This window comes from Euleptes europaea, chromosome 16, assembly GCF_029931775.1.
Source record: "Euleptes europaea isolate rEulEur1 chromosome 16, rEulEur1.hap1, whole genome shotgun sequence".
Classification (NCBI taxonomy): domain Eukaryota; kingdom Metazoa; phylum Chordata; class Lepidosauria; order Squamata; family Sphaerodactylidae; genus Euleptes; species Euleptes europaea.
Genome location: NC_079327.1, coordinates 44265749 through 44283128, shown reverse-complemented (window position 1 = coordinate 44283128; position 17380 = coordinate 44265749). Strand labels below are relative to the sequence as shown.

General features: G+C 40.5%; 1 protein-coding gene across 1 annotated transcript; it reads left to right on the top strand.

The window, feature by feature from the left end:
• The first annotated feature begins 799 nt into the window (after positions 1-799).
• FANCB (FA complementation group B) lies at positions 800-17315 on the top strand. Its single transcript, XM_056861793.1, has 9 exons — positions 800-831; positions 3573-4491; positions 7853-8005; positions 10657-10749; positions 12974-13102; positions 13413-13570; positions 13896-14329; positions 15475-15712; positions 16922-17315. Exons 1-9 carry the CDS (start codon positions 800-802, stop codon positions 17313-17315), a joined length of 2550 nt encoding a protein of 849 aa, XP_056717771.1.
• The last annotated feature ends 65 nt before the right edge of the window (positions 17316-17380 follow it).

Genomic DNA, 17380 nt, shown 5'->3' with positions numbered 1-17380 from the left:
ATTCCAGCCGGGCTGCCGCTCTGTGCGCACGCGCGGCCGCCGGCTCGCTGAGCCCGACGCGGTGACGTCACGCAAAGCGCGCCCGGGCCACCAAAGAGCGCGGTCTCCGGCTCACTCAATCGGACGCGGTGACGTCACGCAAAGCGCGCCCGGGGCGCCAAAGAGCGCGGTCTCCGGCTCACTCAACCGGACGCTGTGACGTCACGCAAAGCGCGCCCGGGCCGCCAAAGAGCGCGGTCTCCGGCTCACTCAACCGGACGCGGTGACGTCACGCAAAGCGCGCCCGGGCCGCCAAAGAGCGCGGTCTCCGGCTCACTCAACCGGACGCGGTGACGTCACGCAAAGCGCGCCCGGGCCGCCAAAGAGCGCGGTCTCCGGCTCACTCAACCGGACGCGGTGACGTCACGCAAAGCGCGCTCGGGCCTCGGGCCGCCAAAGAGCGCGGTCTCCGGCTCACTCAACCAGACGCGGTGACGTCACGCAAAGCGCGCTCGGGCCTCGGGCCGCCAAAGAGCGCGGTCCGCGCTCTTTGGTGGCCCGAGGCCCGAGCGCGCTTTGCGTGACGTCACCGCGTCTGGTTGATTCCCCCCTCACCTCCTGCCGCTCCCTTCCCACAGTGCTCTGCGGGGCGCGGATGTTCAAACGTCGAGCCCGCTTTCATCTGCGCATGCTCCTGAGAGGCTTCATGCTTTCCTTGTGGGGGGGGGGGAGGAGGAGGTAGTGAGCGGGATTTTGGCGGGACCGGCCTCGCTTTCCCACACGTCGTAATTCGCATCTCCTTCACGTGGTTCCCTGAGAAATGAACGCTATTGATCTGAGACTTGAACCCAAGTGAGTGTGCACCGGGGTGGCATCTAACGTGCCGTGCAGAGGAGGCTTTTCTTCTCGTGCTGACGGTGGGCAAATGCAAGGATGCCCTTTTGAGGCATGCAGCGTCAGGCCAGAGCCCTTACTTCCGGGTCCGTTGGACAGCTTTTATTTCTATAACTTAACTCGCAGCAACATTAACTAAACCAGCAGCTGGTAACAAAAACTCCGCCCCGTGGGACATAAGAACATAAGAAAAGCCGTATTAAGACTCTTAATATGGGAAATGGGGGGGGGTAGAAGACAAATGATATCAACTTAATTTTTTACTTGGGGGATATATAAAGTTTTTTAAGATCTAATGCATTTTATATGACAGAGATGGATGACTGGAGAAATTATGTTAATGTGTATTGTTCTGTCTCTTTTTATTTTTTGAAGGGTTTTTTCCTTTTCCCCCTTTATTATCAATGTTATATTATTATTGTTTATTGAAATATATTAAATAACGGGAAAGTAACATTAAAAAATGACATAAGGATTTTCCTTTTCCCCCCTCTTTATTATCAATATTATATTATTATTGTTTATTGAAATATATTAAATAAGGGGAAAGTATAACATTAAAAAATGACTTTTAAGGATTTTCCTTCCCCCCTCTTTATTATCAATATTATATTATTATTGTTTATTGAAATATATTAAATAAGGGGAAAGTATAACATTAAAAATGACCTTTTTCCCCTCTTTATTATCAATATATTATTATTGTTTATTGAAATATATTAAATAAGGGGAAAGTATAACATTAAAAAATGACTTAAAAGGATTTTCCTTTTCCCCCCTCTTTATTATCAATATTATATTATTATTGTTTATTGAAATATATTAAATAAGGGGAAAGTATAACATTAAAAATGACTTATAAGGATTTTCCTTTTCCCCCCTCTTTATTATCAATATTATATTATTATTGTTTATTGAATATATTAAATAAGGGGAAAGTATAACATTAAAAATAATGACTTATAAGGATAGAAAATATTAATACAATTTGTAGGGAGGGAGGAAGTCGGTGGGGAAGTCAATTATAACTAATTACATTTAATAATGAAGACGTACACCTAATAATTCTTAAATTTTTTTATTGATTTAAAGATTGGTTATAGGATATATTGTCAAATGAGATGTAGAGTAATTATTGAAACACTATATGTACTATATATATATATATATATATATATATATATATATATATATATATATATATATATATATATAAAAAGAACATAAGAAAAGCCCTGCTGGATCAGACCAAGGCCCATCAAGTCCAGCAGTCTGCTCACACCGTGGCCAACCAGGTGCCTCTAGGAAGCCCCCAAACAAGATGATTGCAGCAGCCCCATCCTGCCAGTGTTTCACAGCACCTAAGATAATGGGCATGCTCCTCTGATCCTATGCATCATGACCAGTATTCATCTTAACTAGTAGCCAAGAATACCCCTTTCCTCCATGAACATGTCCACTCCCCTCTTAAAGCCTTCCAAGTTGGCAGCCACCACCACATTTTGGGATCGGGAGTTCCACAATTTAACTATGCGTTGTGTGAAAAAATACTTCCTTTTATCTGTTTTGAATCTGTCACCCTCCAGCTTCAGCAGATGATCCCGCGTTCTAGTATTAGAATTATGCAAACCATGCATAATTTTATAGATTTAATTAACTTCTATAGATAATGGAGAAAAAGCAAACTATACCATTATACACATATATCACAGTAAATAATACCACAGTAAATAATACCACAGGCAATGGCATCCATTTTAACCGCGCTGCTGCTGTACTCTTCCAGTTTGGAGGCGGTCAGGCTGAAACTTGCCCAAGGCCTTAATGACATGATGCATCCTTGTCTGGGTGCTGCTGGGAAACATTACATGAGAAACAGGAAGTTTGAATCTGTTGGGGAGTAGCCTTTATTTGAGGTGACCGCGAGGGCTTTAACTAGGCTACTGTTTCTTGGCTCCTCTTTTAAGCCTCATCTTAAAGTTGGGGTCCTGGGGAGGTAGAATAGACTGTCCGGTTCTGACAGCTGAGGAGGGGTTGTCTTCTTCAGTGTTCTCCTATCTTAACAGTTTTCTGTATGTGGAAAGCTAGCACAGCATATAAGACCTTGGTTAGGACTTTTCACTCTGGCGTGCAGATTTTCCAGTTGCAGGGAGTTTTTTACATAGTGGGGGTATATTCCTTGTATTCTGAAGTAGTACAAACTAGTCTGTCACTTCAGGCTTCTCCCTCTGCTATATGTGTAGATCTCAGTTTGAAAGTTCTGTGGATCAGGTATTGCAGTCCTAAACGTACTTACTGGAATGTAAACTGTATTGAATTCCATGGCAGCTTACTGCTGAGTAAGTATATTTAGGAATTGATTGAAGGAGTTTTTTAATGAGTTGAACTGTGCTTGTCATAATGAATTGGCCATTTGTGTGAATGAGGCTCCTTGATGGATAGTGGCTGACTCTTTTCTTTATTAATCTACTTCTGTCTGGTTTTTCAGTTAACCAAAAAGTAAGCTCAAAGAAGCACGTATCTGTACATTTCATAATTTGTTAAAAAGGGGTTAAATGGTTTATTTATTATAATATTAATAGAGCTGTTTTTCAGATTGGAAAGATGCTATCCAGATCAAGCATTCCCCTGAGCAGAAGAATCGTGCTGATGGAAACCAAGAAATTAAGCAGTCTTCATGCTGTGACAGATTCTTAAAGAAAAGTGTTAATGGATCAACAAGAAAAGTTGTTGTCTTACAATGGGGAGCTTCTTATTTTCCAGTTATCGAAAGAAAAATCCTCAGGGGGCAGCAACACCAAATTGTGTGTCAGAAGAATGATGTTTAGCAGTGATACAAAGCTGTTTGTTGAGAAGAACGTTGGATCATTTAGCATGTGCGGGGAAGATGTTGAAATGATCCATTGCAGCTGTGTATCTGATGCCAGGACTGGAATTCTTCTCCCTTGTATTCTGATGAAAAAGGCAAAAAAGAAGAGTATCAAGTATATTTTATTGCTGCTTCATAGCTTTAACAAATTTGAGTTTGTCTTGCATTTTAAACTAGACTATGAACTGAAAGAACCCATAAAGCTACTTGCTGGTCCAACAGTTTTATGGAGTTGCGCCCAAAAAGTCTTTTACATTTCTCCTCAAACTTGCACTGTATTATGTGCTCCTATTCAGTTTTCCTCCATCATATGGGTGGGTCAGGTTAAAGGTGAGGGTATTGTTGTTTTGGGAACAAGAGCTCCTTGTTTGTCAGAGGCAGGCGATGGGAAAAGTGTTCCTGAATCAGAGGCGCTCATCTGGGGTAGTGAGTGTTTTGCTTATGCTGTGGAGAAACAGAAAGTGCTAACTGGTGCCAGTTTTCTGCCTCATGCTTACAGCAACGTGGTATCCTGTGTACACATATGCAGAGCTGAGGCAGTGAGAAACAAGTTTAGGACATGTGTTCTTGCAGTCACATGCAAAAGCCAATTGATCATCTTCCAAGATGGCCTACCCAAAGATGTCCACCAGCTTCCATATGAGAAACCCTGTTCCATACAAACAGCTGCAGTAGAAGGATGCAATGAGTTGGTGGTAGTGTCATTCTCTTCGGGAGAGGTGTGTTCTGTATGGAAAGACAGCTTGCAGGTATTGAGTTAATCTTTTAAAGCTGTGTTTGTCCTTAGAAATGCAAAGGCTTGGTTTCTTCATCAATAATAAGTACATAATTATTCCTAAACTCTGTTGGAACTTGTAATTGCACACAGGGCTCCTCTTTCAGTGCTGGGTCAGTTCCAGACCTATGTGTGTTATATTGATGCATTTGGAAACTTCACATACACCTTGCAGCTCCTACAAGCGCAGGGAGCTACTAATACAAATCTTTTCTCTGTTTTTGGGAGGGGGCTCAGTGCCCAGGTTTAATCCAGCTTTGGTAATCACTCCATCTGTGTCTAAGTGCACATTCCTAAGGGGTGTGTGAATCAGCTTAGGTGCTGACATGACCCTGTGCTGGCATAAGTGCCCATTTATCCCATGATAATGGGCACTAACGCTGGCACAGGTGGAATTTCCACCGGCGCCTGGGCACTGTGGAAAAGCACCAGCCTCCCCCACCAGCACAGCATCCCGCTGGTGTCCACCCTGCACAAATCCCCACACCATCATCCCCGGAGGCATTCCTGGGGGTGGAGCTGCTTTTAGGCAGCTTCCTAGCCCCTTTCACCCTGGAAACTCCCCCTCCCGCGGCGGCGAGGCCATGCCACCTTTTTTGGTGGCATAGCCCTGCTTTCCCCTATCAGGGTGTTTCAGTGTTATTTTGTTTTTTACCCCTCTTACAACATTTCTATCCCTCTGTGGCGACTGGGAAGCCTCTTAGAAGGCATCGCAGTTGTGTTGCTCCCGGAAGCCACGGAAATGCCCCCACTTAGGAGCGCGCTGCCCAGCAGTTCTCATTAGCTCCCATAATCACCCATAATTATAGGTGTGCAGTGGCAGTGAGCAACTTTACGAGCTCACTTAAAATAAATTACTGAACTTGTTTCTGGGCTGAGCTCTTCCACTGAAAATTTTGATGATTGAAAAACAGGATCCTTTCATACCAGAAATAAATTTAGTTTTCATGCTTGACAAATTGTCCTGAACGAGGCAATGACTGATGAAAACCCCTGAGATGCCTCCTTCATGGTTGAAGTAGTTACTTTTTTTGCTAGTATAGCTCTTAATTTATCTTTACCTTGGTGACTGTGGTTCACAGTGCAATCCTAAGGGGGGCCGAATGGGCTTAGGAGCCAGGTGACCCCTGCGCCGGCGTTAGTGCAGCTTGCACCATGCAAATGGGCACTAATGCCAGGCTGCAGCAGCGACATGCATGGGTGCTGGCTTGGCGGCAGCATTCCTCCAACACAGGGGCTCGCTTTGGCGCCGAAGGGGGTATTCCCCGGAGCGGGGCTGACACTAGCAAGCTCCCTAAGCCCTTTCATCCTGGGAACTGCCCCTTTTGCTGGCATAGACTTATTCCTGCAAAAAAGGTGGCCACCATTTTTTCAGTAATAAGTCTATGCCAGCAAAAGGCATAGAGCAGTTCCATGGAGCTTGGGGGAATTTCTTGATCGGCTTGCTCACAGCTGTGCCATGGCTGCATCATCCCCAGCCAGGCCAGAACTACTCCCCGCACCTTAGGATTGCGCTGCCTATTAACTTTGCTCATTGTGTTTGAAAGAGTAATTGATTCTCAGAAAAAGGTACAGAACATAAGCTGTCAGATATGAAACGTAAACAGAAAATGGGTACGTGGGTTCTACCCAGACGGTGCCAGAGTCTTCCCCTTTCCTGCTGAAGTAATTATTTTAAAGAGATGACAGTCAAAGCTTTCAAACATCTTTCGATTTAAGCTTAAATAGGGTACAGTATGAGAAATAGAATTTCCTTGGTGTATCTGCCATAATTTTTTTCTTTCAGACCTTCTGATTAGTAGTTCTACTATACAAAAATATCCCTCTGCTATTTTAACAGATGGTATGGTCATATAATTTCATTTAGATGTCACTTTTGGTATAATTTGATGAGCTTCTGGTGGCAGATTGCTCCAGTGGGCATAATTTTTGTTCATTTGTTGTAGAATTCTGGACAGGAGTCAGTTTTATAATTTATCTAACATTAGTAGAAAATGCAGCATTACAGTTTGCACGGTAACAAATTCCCCATCCTGTTGTAAATATTTACAAAGTATGAAAATCATGTTTGTGTGGGAGTGCATGCTTTATATGCATGCGAGCAGGTGTGGCCACAAACCTGCATGCATTTGAGCAATATCATAAATTCATAATATGTAGTGCTCGTTCCCATGAGCCATCTTTTGTTTTTACAGTGCGGACAGATTCCATGGGACATTCAAGTCTGGGTTCAACCCTACATGTTATGGCCTATGCATAGTTAGGGGCAGACGTGTCAGAAAGTCATTCCTGTGCATAGAGTATACCTTCCTTGTAGACTATTTTTCTTTCCTGATTGTTAAACCAAATGTTGGGTAAAATACTTCAGAAATAATCTGTTTTGAGTTGCTGGTAAAAAATGAATGCCTGAGAGCTTTTTACCTAAGAACATAAGAAAGGACATGCTGGATCAGACCAAGGTCCATCAAGTCCTGCAGTCTGTTCACACAGTGGCCAACCAGGTGCCTCTAGGAAGCCCACAAACAAGACGACTGCAGCAGCATTGTCCTGACTGTGTTCCAAAGCACCTAATAAAATAAGCATGCTCATCTGATCCTGGAGAGAATAGGTATGCATCATGACTAGTATCCATTTTAACTAGTAGCCCTCTCCTCCATGAACATGTCCACTCCCTCTTAAAGCCTTCCAAGTTGGCAGCCATCACCACATCCTGGGGCAGGGATTTTAACTCTGTGTTAAATTTAACTCTGTGTTGTGTGAAGCAATACTTCCTTTTATCTGTTTTGAATCTCTCACCCTCCAGCTTCAGCAGATGACCTCACATTCTAGTATTATGAGAGGGAGAAAAATTTCTCCCTGTCCACTCCATGCCATGCATAATTTTATAGACCTCTAGCATGTCTCCCCTTAACCACCTTCTTTCCAAGATAAACAGCCCTAAGCGTTTTAACCACTCTTCATAGGGCGGTTGCTCTAGTCCCCAGATCATTTTGGTTCCTCTTTTCTGCACCTTCTCAATACCTAGAAAATTATACTTATTTGAAGATGAGTGTGTTATATTCCATCAAGTTGCTTCTGACTTGTGGATATAATATGAATTAATGACCTCAAACATCCTATCATTTACAGCCTTGCTCATGTTTTGCAAACTGAAGGCTGTGGCTTCTTTTGTTAAGTCAATCCATCTCATATTAAGTCTTTCTCTTTTTCTACTGCCTTTAACTTTTCCTAGCATCATTGACTTTTCCAGTGGGTCTTGACTTCTCATGAAGAAGCAGTTGTCTTTTTTTTTTTTTTTTTAAGGGAAGTGTTTCTAATGCTATTTTGTGTTGCAGGTTGCTTCTTGCTGGCAAAATGTGAGCTCTGTTCTGACAGATGACTTCGTTGGCATTGGAACTGATCAAGTCTTAGTGCTTCCAAAGACTGGGTCGATTTCAGAAAAATTAACTACATTCCAAATAACAGATTTTGGAAAATATAATTACATGGTAAGATGAGTTTATCAGTTGTTGGGAAATGTTTTAGAGGTGTATTAGGCAAAGAGCATGTTTCATAGCCTTTGTTTTGCAGTTTAACACGGCATGTGGCATCCCTTAGCTAAATCCTCAGGTGCATCTTGAATCAAACTGGCAGTCATCTGACACCTCTGCTATAGATACAGTCTTTTCCAACTCCCAGTAACCTCCTTAGTTTGAGAGGCAGGCACTGCATTGTAAAAGTCTCATACTTCAGCTATTGAGCTTTACAGATTTATAGGTGTGACACTGTACCTCTTTAGAATAAGTTAGCAATATGTTGAAATACTATTTTACAATTATATGTGTCGTGTATTTTTAAAACATTTTCATTGAAGTTTCAAGCAGCTTGTAATTAAACAAAATCAACAATAAGTAGTAGATTAGCAACAAAACTAGCAATATGTAACGATGAATTACAATAATTAAAAATGTGAATGGCTACAGAAATAAACAAGGAAAACAAAATCACAGAAAAGACTGAAAAAACAGAACGGTCTTTGCCTGGTAGCTATATGATAGCAGCGTAGGCACCTGGTGAACATCCCTGGGTATGTTTCAGAGTCCTCCAGTGGAGGAGGCCTTATTTCTGCTTGCTACCTGACTAATCTCCAAAGGCAGGGCCACCTGGAGGAAGGCCTCAGCAGATTTGAACAATCAAATAGGTTCATAAGGGAGGTCCTTCAGAGACTGCACGATTAGGCTGCTTAAGACTTCATAGATCAAAGACAGCACTTTGAATTGTCTGAAAAAGTGCAAGTCTTTCAGCCTGTGCTCCTTATGTAGGGTTGCCAACCTCCAGGTACTAGCTGGATATCTCCTGCTATTACAACTGATCTCCAGCCGTTAGAGATCAGATCACCTGGAGGAAATGGCCGCTTTGACCATTGTACTGTAAGGCATTGAAGTTCCTTACCTCCCCAAACCCCGCCCTCCCAAGGCTCCACCCCAAAAACCTCCCACTGGTGGCGAAGAGGGACCTGGCAACCCTATCCTTGTGGCTGCTGCATACTGAACTAATTGTCATTTCTGAAGGCAGCCCCACATACAATGCATCACTGTAGTATAACCAGACTTTGGATAACTGTGGTAGGGTCGCCTTTTCTGGGAAAAGATATGCCTTGCACATTAGTGAAAGTAAGTGAAAGGTCCTTTATGCCACAGACCCTTGACAACCCTAGGAAGGAATCATCTAAAAATACCTCCCCAAGCTGCAAACCTGATTATTTAAGGAAAAAGCCAGTATTTCAATCTGATTTGGATTGAGTTTTTTAAAAAAATTTTTACCCAGCACACTACCAGTTCCAGATACCTGTTCAACAAATTTACCACCACATCTGAGACCAATAAACGGGATAAATAGTGCTGGGTGTCATCGGCATATTTCACCCTAAATCCCTGAATGATAGGGTTGCCAGGAAGGTTGGATTGATGGGCAATTGGCCAGCTCAGGAGCAGGGATTGTGTTCACAGCTGTTCACAATGCGATTATGTCACTTCTGGTTTACACTTGGAAACACCACATCACAAGGGGTTTGAGTGGTAAAGTGGCCCTCTATACACTGTCTAGGTACGTGATCTGGAAAGTTTGCATTATGACTGATACCGAAGTCACTGAGCGCTCTAGGGTTTTATTCCTTCTGTCCTTCTCTGGGCATAGGTCATTTGTTCAGAGCAACCCAGTTAGTGTCAGTCAAAAACCAAGGAGGAATCCATATCAGAATGAGATTAGGTATCTGGAAGTTGTTGTAGTTGAGCTGCCACCATCTCTTTGTATGTTGCCCATTTTTTTTAACTGGCCAAAAGTTGACAATGGTTAGATGCAAAGAGGATTTCTTTAGAACTGACTTGATATCTGTCTTCTTCAAGGCAGATGGAATAGTTGGACCCAGCACATTTAATGCCTCTTGGATGCAGCGAGAATCTTTTATTTTATTAAAATACTTACCGTTATATCCCATCTTTCCTCTTGGCTCAAGGCCTTATAGTCCCTTTGTTAAGCTGTTCATAGCCAAGAGGGGCAACTATATGCAACAATTAAAATTTTTATTTTTAAAGAGGTTAGAGGTGTATGCTTTGAAAATGAGTTATGTTTGTCATAAATTGGTAATTGTAAACAAAATTTAGTGGATAAAAGCAAAATTCAGTTGATAAAAGCAAATTTGTGCAATCTTTTCATATCTGGCACATGTTGAATTTTAAAAACCCCTTGAAATTCTGCCTCTGATCTGCCACGTGCTTCCTGATCCAGTGGAATAATATTTAAGTAGAAGCCAGTTTTCAATATTCAGATTTGCTTAGCCAAATTAAGACAGTTACGTTAACACTTCATGTTGTATCCACATTTGTGCTCAACCAACCATTTACTCAACCAAAAGTTGTACCATTTCATTATATATTGCATATAATTATCTATTTTACATAGTTGAATATTTCAAATATTATTTCCCATTTAAATAAACTGACTTCTTTTAAGCGTGTCTTGAAGATAGCTTACAGTAGCTGCCAGTTCCCTGTGATATTGTATGCTTTGGTCCCTGTGGCTCCTACTACTGGCAGAGTTTCCAATAACTGTGCATCATTTACTTTCAGAGATTGGAGTAATGTATTTTGGCTTTCCTTAGAGTAACATCAGCTATCACAATGACTCATCTTCTGCAGAAGAAGTAGAAGAGAATCGCTTTCTTACCATCAAAGCGCTCGAAGCAAGATTGCAGGTATGTGCCCAGCATCTGTCTCTTGTTGTTGGTAACACCATACACGGTTTTGGTAAGTGCAAAGCAAAGTAGTAGTAGTGTTGGCTGTTTGCTGAGGGATCCATGGATATAAACAACATTATTTGAAGGTAGTGTAACTATCACTGACAGGGTTTGGTGTAATTCCTTTTTACAGGGTTTGGTGTAATTTTTTAAAAATTCATGAAACAAGTGTTACATTGCATATGTTGCTTAAGGTTTTCATTTCACATGTGTGTGTTTTTTAGCAATAACCAGGAAAAGAGAAATATACATTGTTGACAATAGTAATTTATCTCCCAACCCAAACAGTTCTTCATGTTTTTTAAAAAAATCTCATTACCCCTATGACTGGCTATGACGTAAATGGAGAGTAACATGCCCATGGAATCCCATATAAATCTCAGATGTATACACAAAGAAGAATAATGTAATGCTGTAATGTATCACTGTAATGATTGAGCAATACTTGTTCTCAGGAAGAGGGGTTTTACAGTACTTCTCTAAGATAAGCACGGAGTGCAGCTCTCTGCTCTCTGCACAAGGTTATGAGCTGTATAAGGTAATAAAGTTGCCTGCCATATGGATGTGAAATGAGACATCATCACTAGTTAACAGAAACAGTTTCTTCCTCTTATGAGTAAGGTTAGTAGTGCGACTTAGTCCTCTGTCTTGGAGCAATGTAATTATTTAGAAGGTCACTAGATAAGAAGCAAATGGCTCCTCAGTAAAGTGCTGACTGTGTGATGTAATGAAGTAATAGAAAGGGAGCAGCCTTGGTGGGTTTCTTTCCATACCTTGCAGCTGCTTGCCTTATGGTGTACTTGACAAGGGGAAGTGCTAAAGCATCGTCAAGGACAAGGATGGCACTATTATGACCCTCCATTCCAGAGGGTACAGAATCATCCTACCCTACATTCTACAGGTGCGGAAGATCGGTACTCCAAGGCTGTCGTGCTTTACAGGTGCAAGAACACCGTAACCCTCTGCTCCAGAGGGGCGGAAGCACTGACACCTTAGATCAGATAACCACTGATCTTGAAAGAATATAAGCAGCCAGTAGGGAGTGAGTTAGTGGAGGACAGCATCTGCTGTCTGGCCATTGGCTTTCTCCATCTCTTGCGTGAAGATGTAAAAACTTAGTGAGTTATTGGAGGGCAGCATCTGCTGTCTGGCCATTACTCATTCCATATCTTGCGTGATATGTAACTCTAACATTTCACAAACCTTGTGAGAATGGAAAAGACTCCTTTTTGAGGGAGATTCATTTCAAGATGACTTGCTAAGGCTGGATGTCTGAAATGGATGCTTCCAGACTATTCCTTCCTATGAATAGGATGGAGATTCTTAGAATTTCTACTAACCTTAATGTGGGTCTAAGAGTAATATTCCATATTTGGAATACTGACATCTCATTAATTCCAGCAAGGATTAATGAGTTCTCACAAAGATCTATATAGTCTGACTTGGCTTTCCAGTACTCGCAGACGTAAGTCCTTCAAAGAGATGAAGGGACTAGAAACATGTTCTTTGAGACACACTCAGAGGTTTCTCTAATCAACCAGAGATATCTCTCAGGGTATGAGCCAGAGGTTTCCCCAACGGGCAGGTAAAGCTTCTGCACTCTGACAATGACAGTACATACACAGTATAGTATATACATGGATTAAGGTCCATGGAGCTTTTGAGCTCTTACACAGAACTATAGGTTTACATACAAGGTTCTCTATAATATTGGCATAACCAGAGAGACCTCAGAACAGAGTTGTAAGTAAAAACTCTTGGATGTTAAAGCTACACAGAGCTACAAATTACCAATTGACTATAGTCTTGCATAGCTCTAATTTCAGCTTTGCATAGACATAGATTCTTGACTCTTCATTGTAGCTGAGTATGCAGGATAAGGCTGTGGCTTCAAGAAAAGGCTCATTCCCTGGGTTTGGATAGCTGCATAATTTCTGGCCTGAGTGACTTGCCATTCTGAGGGGCTTTCACTGCAATACACAGATTCCCTTGACTTGTTGGATTTTTCTCTTCACATCAGTTTGGTCATCAGTATTGGGGAAGATCTAATTTCTAAGTTAAGAGATCAGACATCTTTTAATGATGAGAGTGAGATTTGTAAAGGTTACCTCACACTGGGCCTTTTATGTCTTGCTTAAATTATCTGTAACATGTACATCCTCTGACTTGTTCTCTTGCCTAGGCTGGCTTCTCTTCTGTTCATGAGCTGCAGCAACATTTACAGCTCAAAGAGAAAGTTCTGATGAAAAGTTGTGAAGCATTAATAGACCTAGTTCAAGGTCGAGAACCTAGTTTTCCAAGTGCCAAAAAGGTAACAATTCATGAAGAGGCATTATATTTTGTAAAAATAAATACTTTTTTTGAAGGTGTTGAGATGATATATAACTGTCCTTCAGTGAATTGAAAACACGCAAGGAGAACTGGAAAACCTCTCAGATGTTTATGCTGTAAATGAAGAGCACACCTATAGTAACTAAACTTTATCTTATTGTTAATTTATTATTCCCCCCCCCCCCAAAAAAAAAGCAGTATTCCTGTTAAGGAAATTGTATTTACCATTGGTCAAATTATCTTTCTACAATTTTTGGCATATGTTAAATATGTATATCTTTTCACGTAAGGAAGGTCTTGTTTCTCTCTGGGATGAAACTCAGAAGCCTTTTGATAATGGCATATCAACCCCACCTAAAGATCAAGAACGATTTGTAGAGGAGATTTGGTACCGTGTGGTGGATGACAGCTTAGTAGTTGGAGTAAAACTAATGGAATCGTTTGACTTGTGAGTAGTTTAACTTCTCTTTAATGATGCTGTAGTAAGCACTGTTACTAGTATTTCAAGCATACAACTGTAAAATTAAGGTCGGGCAGTTGAAGCACCCAGAATAAATGTACAAACCAGGAGTTTGATTTAACCCCCTAATATGAGAGAAATATAAATGACAAGTCTTGACATTCAGTATATGTTAGGCATGAAATCAACCTTTAAAAATGTACGTCTATTTTTGATATGTTTGTAAGTTCACACAGCCTGCATAAAAAGTGAGCTTTAAGTTGGGAATGGGAGTAGCATTTTCTGTGTCTTACTTTTGTTTTGTTTTAAGCAGGCAGCTCAGTGATGTCACTTTATCACTGGTAATGGATCACAAATACCCTTCATTCTTTCCAACTAAGTGCCAGTGTAGTGTATTTATGCTGAAGAAAGCCCCACTGGCGGAGTCTACATTGCACTGGCAACTGGAACCGCTGCCTAAAAGGACAAAGTTAAACTGCTGTAGTGGAAAAGAAGGCCACGGAGGACCTTCTTGGGTAAAGGCGGGCGGGACAAAAGTCTTCACTGCTGTGACCGCTCTGTCCCCTTTCTTGGCATTCCATCGAGTGTGGTGTGGGGTCCTATTGCATGCAAAGGAAAAAAGCTGCAAGGATGAAAATTTCCAGAGAAACAAAACTCTAAGTTTATTGTGTGGGAAATTTTTATTAAGCATGGATGAGATTTGCACTGGAAAACACTCAGTAAACCTTAAAGATTCCAGATATGCAGGTAAATTGAAATTAGTTCAGGAAGAAGAGATAGCTTCATGTTACTTTACTTTTTTATATCTGGGATTAGTTACTATGTTGCTACTAACTTTGGTAATAAAATATTAATTAAAAGCTTAAACTTATTTTTAGTTATATCATCATTTAATATAAAAAATTGTTGGGATTACTTTTTAGGAAATGAACCGGGGGGAATGAATATTTATTTATTTATTTATTTATTTATTTATTTTACACTGCCCATTCCAAAAGTCACACTGGATTCACATTCTAGCTGTATCTGAAGAAGTGAGCTGTGGCTCACGAAAGCTCATACCCTACCAGAAAATATTTTTGTTAGTCTTTATGGTGCTACTGGACTCTTGCCCTTTTTGACTACTGGTTAACAGTAGTTTTTTGTACAACAAAAATCTAGTAAGACACAAGCATTCATTCTTGTCACTGGATTGCTTTAAACCAGTGGTTCCCAACCTTTTTTTGACCAGGGACCACTAGGACTTTTTTGTTCAGTGCAGGGACCCCAAGGTTCAAAATAAAAATTCTGAGAATTTGAAAATAAACTTTAATCATAACTGTTAGCTAAACATTAAACTTAGAATAATATTTGAATATATTTTTATAATAGAAAACTTTTAATTGAAAATATTAATTTATTATGGGTTTATAACTTTGTTTCGCGGACCTTAATTTAGTTCTCGTGGACCCCTGGGGGTCCATGGACCCCTGGTTGGGAACCAGTGCTTTAAACAATCTATTCACACATTTTTTAAGGACTTCTGGTAAAATATGCAGGGATTGAGTATCTACGGGAAGAGATTTTCAGACCTGTGAACTAGTCACCATAACATTGGAGAGGATGTTATCCCTAAACAAGTAATGCTAAAGTAGATTTCTACTACATACTAGCCTATTAGGTTTAAATTACTTGCAAGCGCCACAGGAATAGGGCAGCAAAGAGAAACAATTTTTTCTTGTTTTTTTTCTACCACTAGAAGTGGTAGAATTTTTCTGTTACATCCTTTATATTCTAGGATTTTACTAATTAGCGCATAGAAAATAAAAAATAGATTTGGATCCTTCCGATAACTCACTAATGTATTTTTATGTTTTTTAAAATATTGTGAATATTTTCTGTCCATGCTGTAGGCTCTGTGCAAGATATTGTTGCTCTTTGTGCAGTATTGCACAAACAGTCCTTTCAAATTATCTCCCGTGACTGCACACTGACTCGTGTGAACACATGGCTAATGGAGCAAATGGAGTGTGTACCAGTTGAGAAGTACCCTGATTTTAAATTCTGCTGTAAATATGGAAGTCTGAATGGTACAATCTTCAGCTGGGATCCAGAAACACCATTTGAAGGAACTCTAACAGTCTTTTGCAGGTAATAGCGGTAGGAAAGCTGAAATATCTTGCTGTCATCTTACTGAATTGTGACACATAAGGAATGCCACCTTTGCTGTCACTGCAGTCTAAAACAATTTTGTAATAGTTATTCTGTGCATTCTAAAAGTCAGATAATTGGACAGTCTTTTGTAATCACTTAAATAATGTATGTAGGTGAACATATTTTTAAAAATACTGCTGCTGTTTAATAGCTTAATGCAATTGCTGGCAATTAATTTTGTATTCACTTGAAACAAAATACTGAATTTTCAGAACTGAGATTGCAGCCTATCCTTGAAATATGTTACATTCCATTTTAAATAGGATAATGTTATGTTCTGCGTCCTGTCAGTGCTAAGGGGTGGGGGGCGGGTAAGCAGCTGCTTGCTAATGTCAGGCAAACCTGATTGGAAGCAGTGGGCCCAATCACAGGAAATCAGTGAAATGTAAATGTGCCTGACTTCTTCTGAATTTTCCCAATAATTGTAGAAGATATTTTGCACAGATTTGTATGAAACATTTTTGTTCAAGACAGATGTTCACACTGAATATGATCAGCAAGTACTATTCAGACATGGGGCTTTTAAAAGAAAGAAAAATCAGCTAATAAAATGTATATCACAAATATCCTAAATCACCCATGCAAAAGCCTTATCTTTCTCAATAAACTCACTGAAAACTTCAAAAGAACTTCCTTTTCTAAAGGCTGCTAATACTGAACAGTGGTCTTCATTGCAATGCATATTTTGATTTGGTCAAAGTATTTAAATTAGAATTACAATACCATTCAAAACGTTGGTGGAAAGTGCTATCAAGTTGTTGCAACCAATTTTTGATGACCCTGTAAGGTTTTCAAGGCAGGAGACAAACAGAGGTGGTTTGCCATTGCCTGCTTCTGTGTAGCAGCCCTGGACTTCCTTGGTTGTCTCTCATCCCAGTACTAACTAGGGCTGACCCTGCTTAGTTTCTGAGATCTGATGAGATCAGGGTAACCTGGGCCATTGTAGTCAGGGCCTGCAAAAAACCTTAGCTGCATCTTAATATTGCCCTCATACTTGTTATGTACTCCAAAGAGGGATTCCTTTTTCAGCTTTCAGTAACAGTAAATATATTGTTTTGGAACAATTTTCTGGTGTATATTTAATATGTTCTCCTGTTAAAGTTTTTAATACACAATTTATTTCACTAAAATTCTTCTGCTTCACAGACACCAAGCTACCCTGTTCCAGTGTCTTCATAGCCTCTTTGGATTGCTACCACCAGCTTGTAAAATAACACCCTTAAGGTTCAGAAGGAAGAAAGTGCTTGGCGAACAGCTTGCACTAGCTTTAGAAAAGGAAATGGTCTTTCTCCGGCTTTCCCTTTCCTCTGCTTTACACAAAACTGAAAACAAGTTGCCTCTGGATGATGAAGAAAGCAAAGAAACAGATAATGTCCCTACAGTGCAACAATTCAGAGAAACATTTAAAAAGGAGCAAAAGCAAAGCATCCTGGGTGCAAACCGAACAGTGGGCGGTGCCTTCTACAGAAGAATTATTTTGAATGTAGCTGAAGCTCAGCTGAATTCTGACACAATTACATGGCAATGCTCTTCTCTCTAACTTTATTTTCAGTAATTTTTTAAAATTAAAAAGTATGCAGTGATTCTTACGCTTAATTCCATTTT

Coding starts and splice junctions, on each gene's coding strand:
- FANCB (XM_056861793.1), top strand. CDS start 800: ATGAACGCTATTGATCTGAGACTTGAACCCAA. Junction 8,006..10,656: donor TTGGAAAATATAATTACATG/GTAAGATGAGTT, acceptor GGCTTTCCTTAG/AGTAACATCAGCTATCACAA. Junction 13,571..13,895: donor CTAATGGAATCGTTTGACTT/GTGAGTAGTTTA, acceptor TGTTTTAAGCAG/GCAGCTCAGTGATGTCACTT.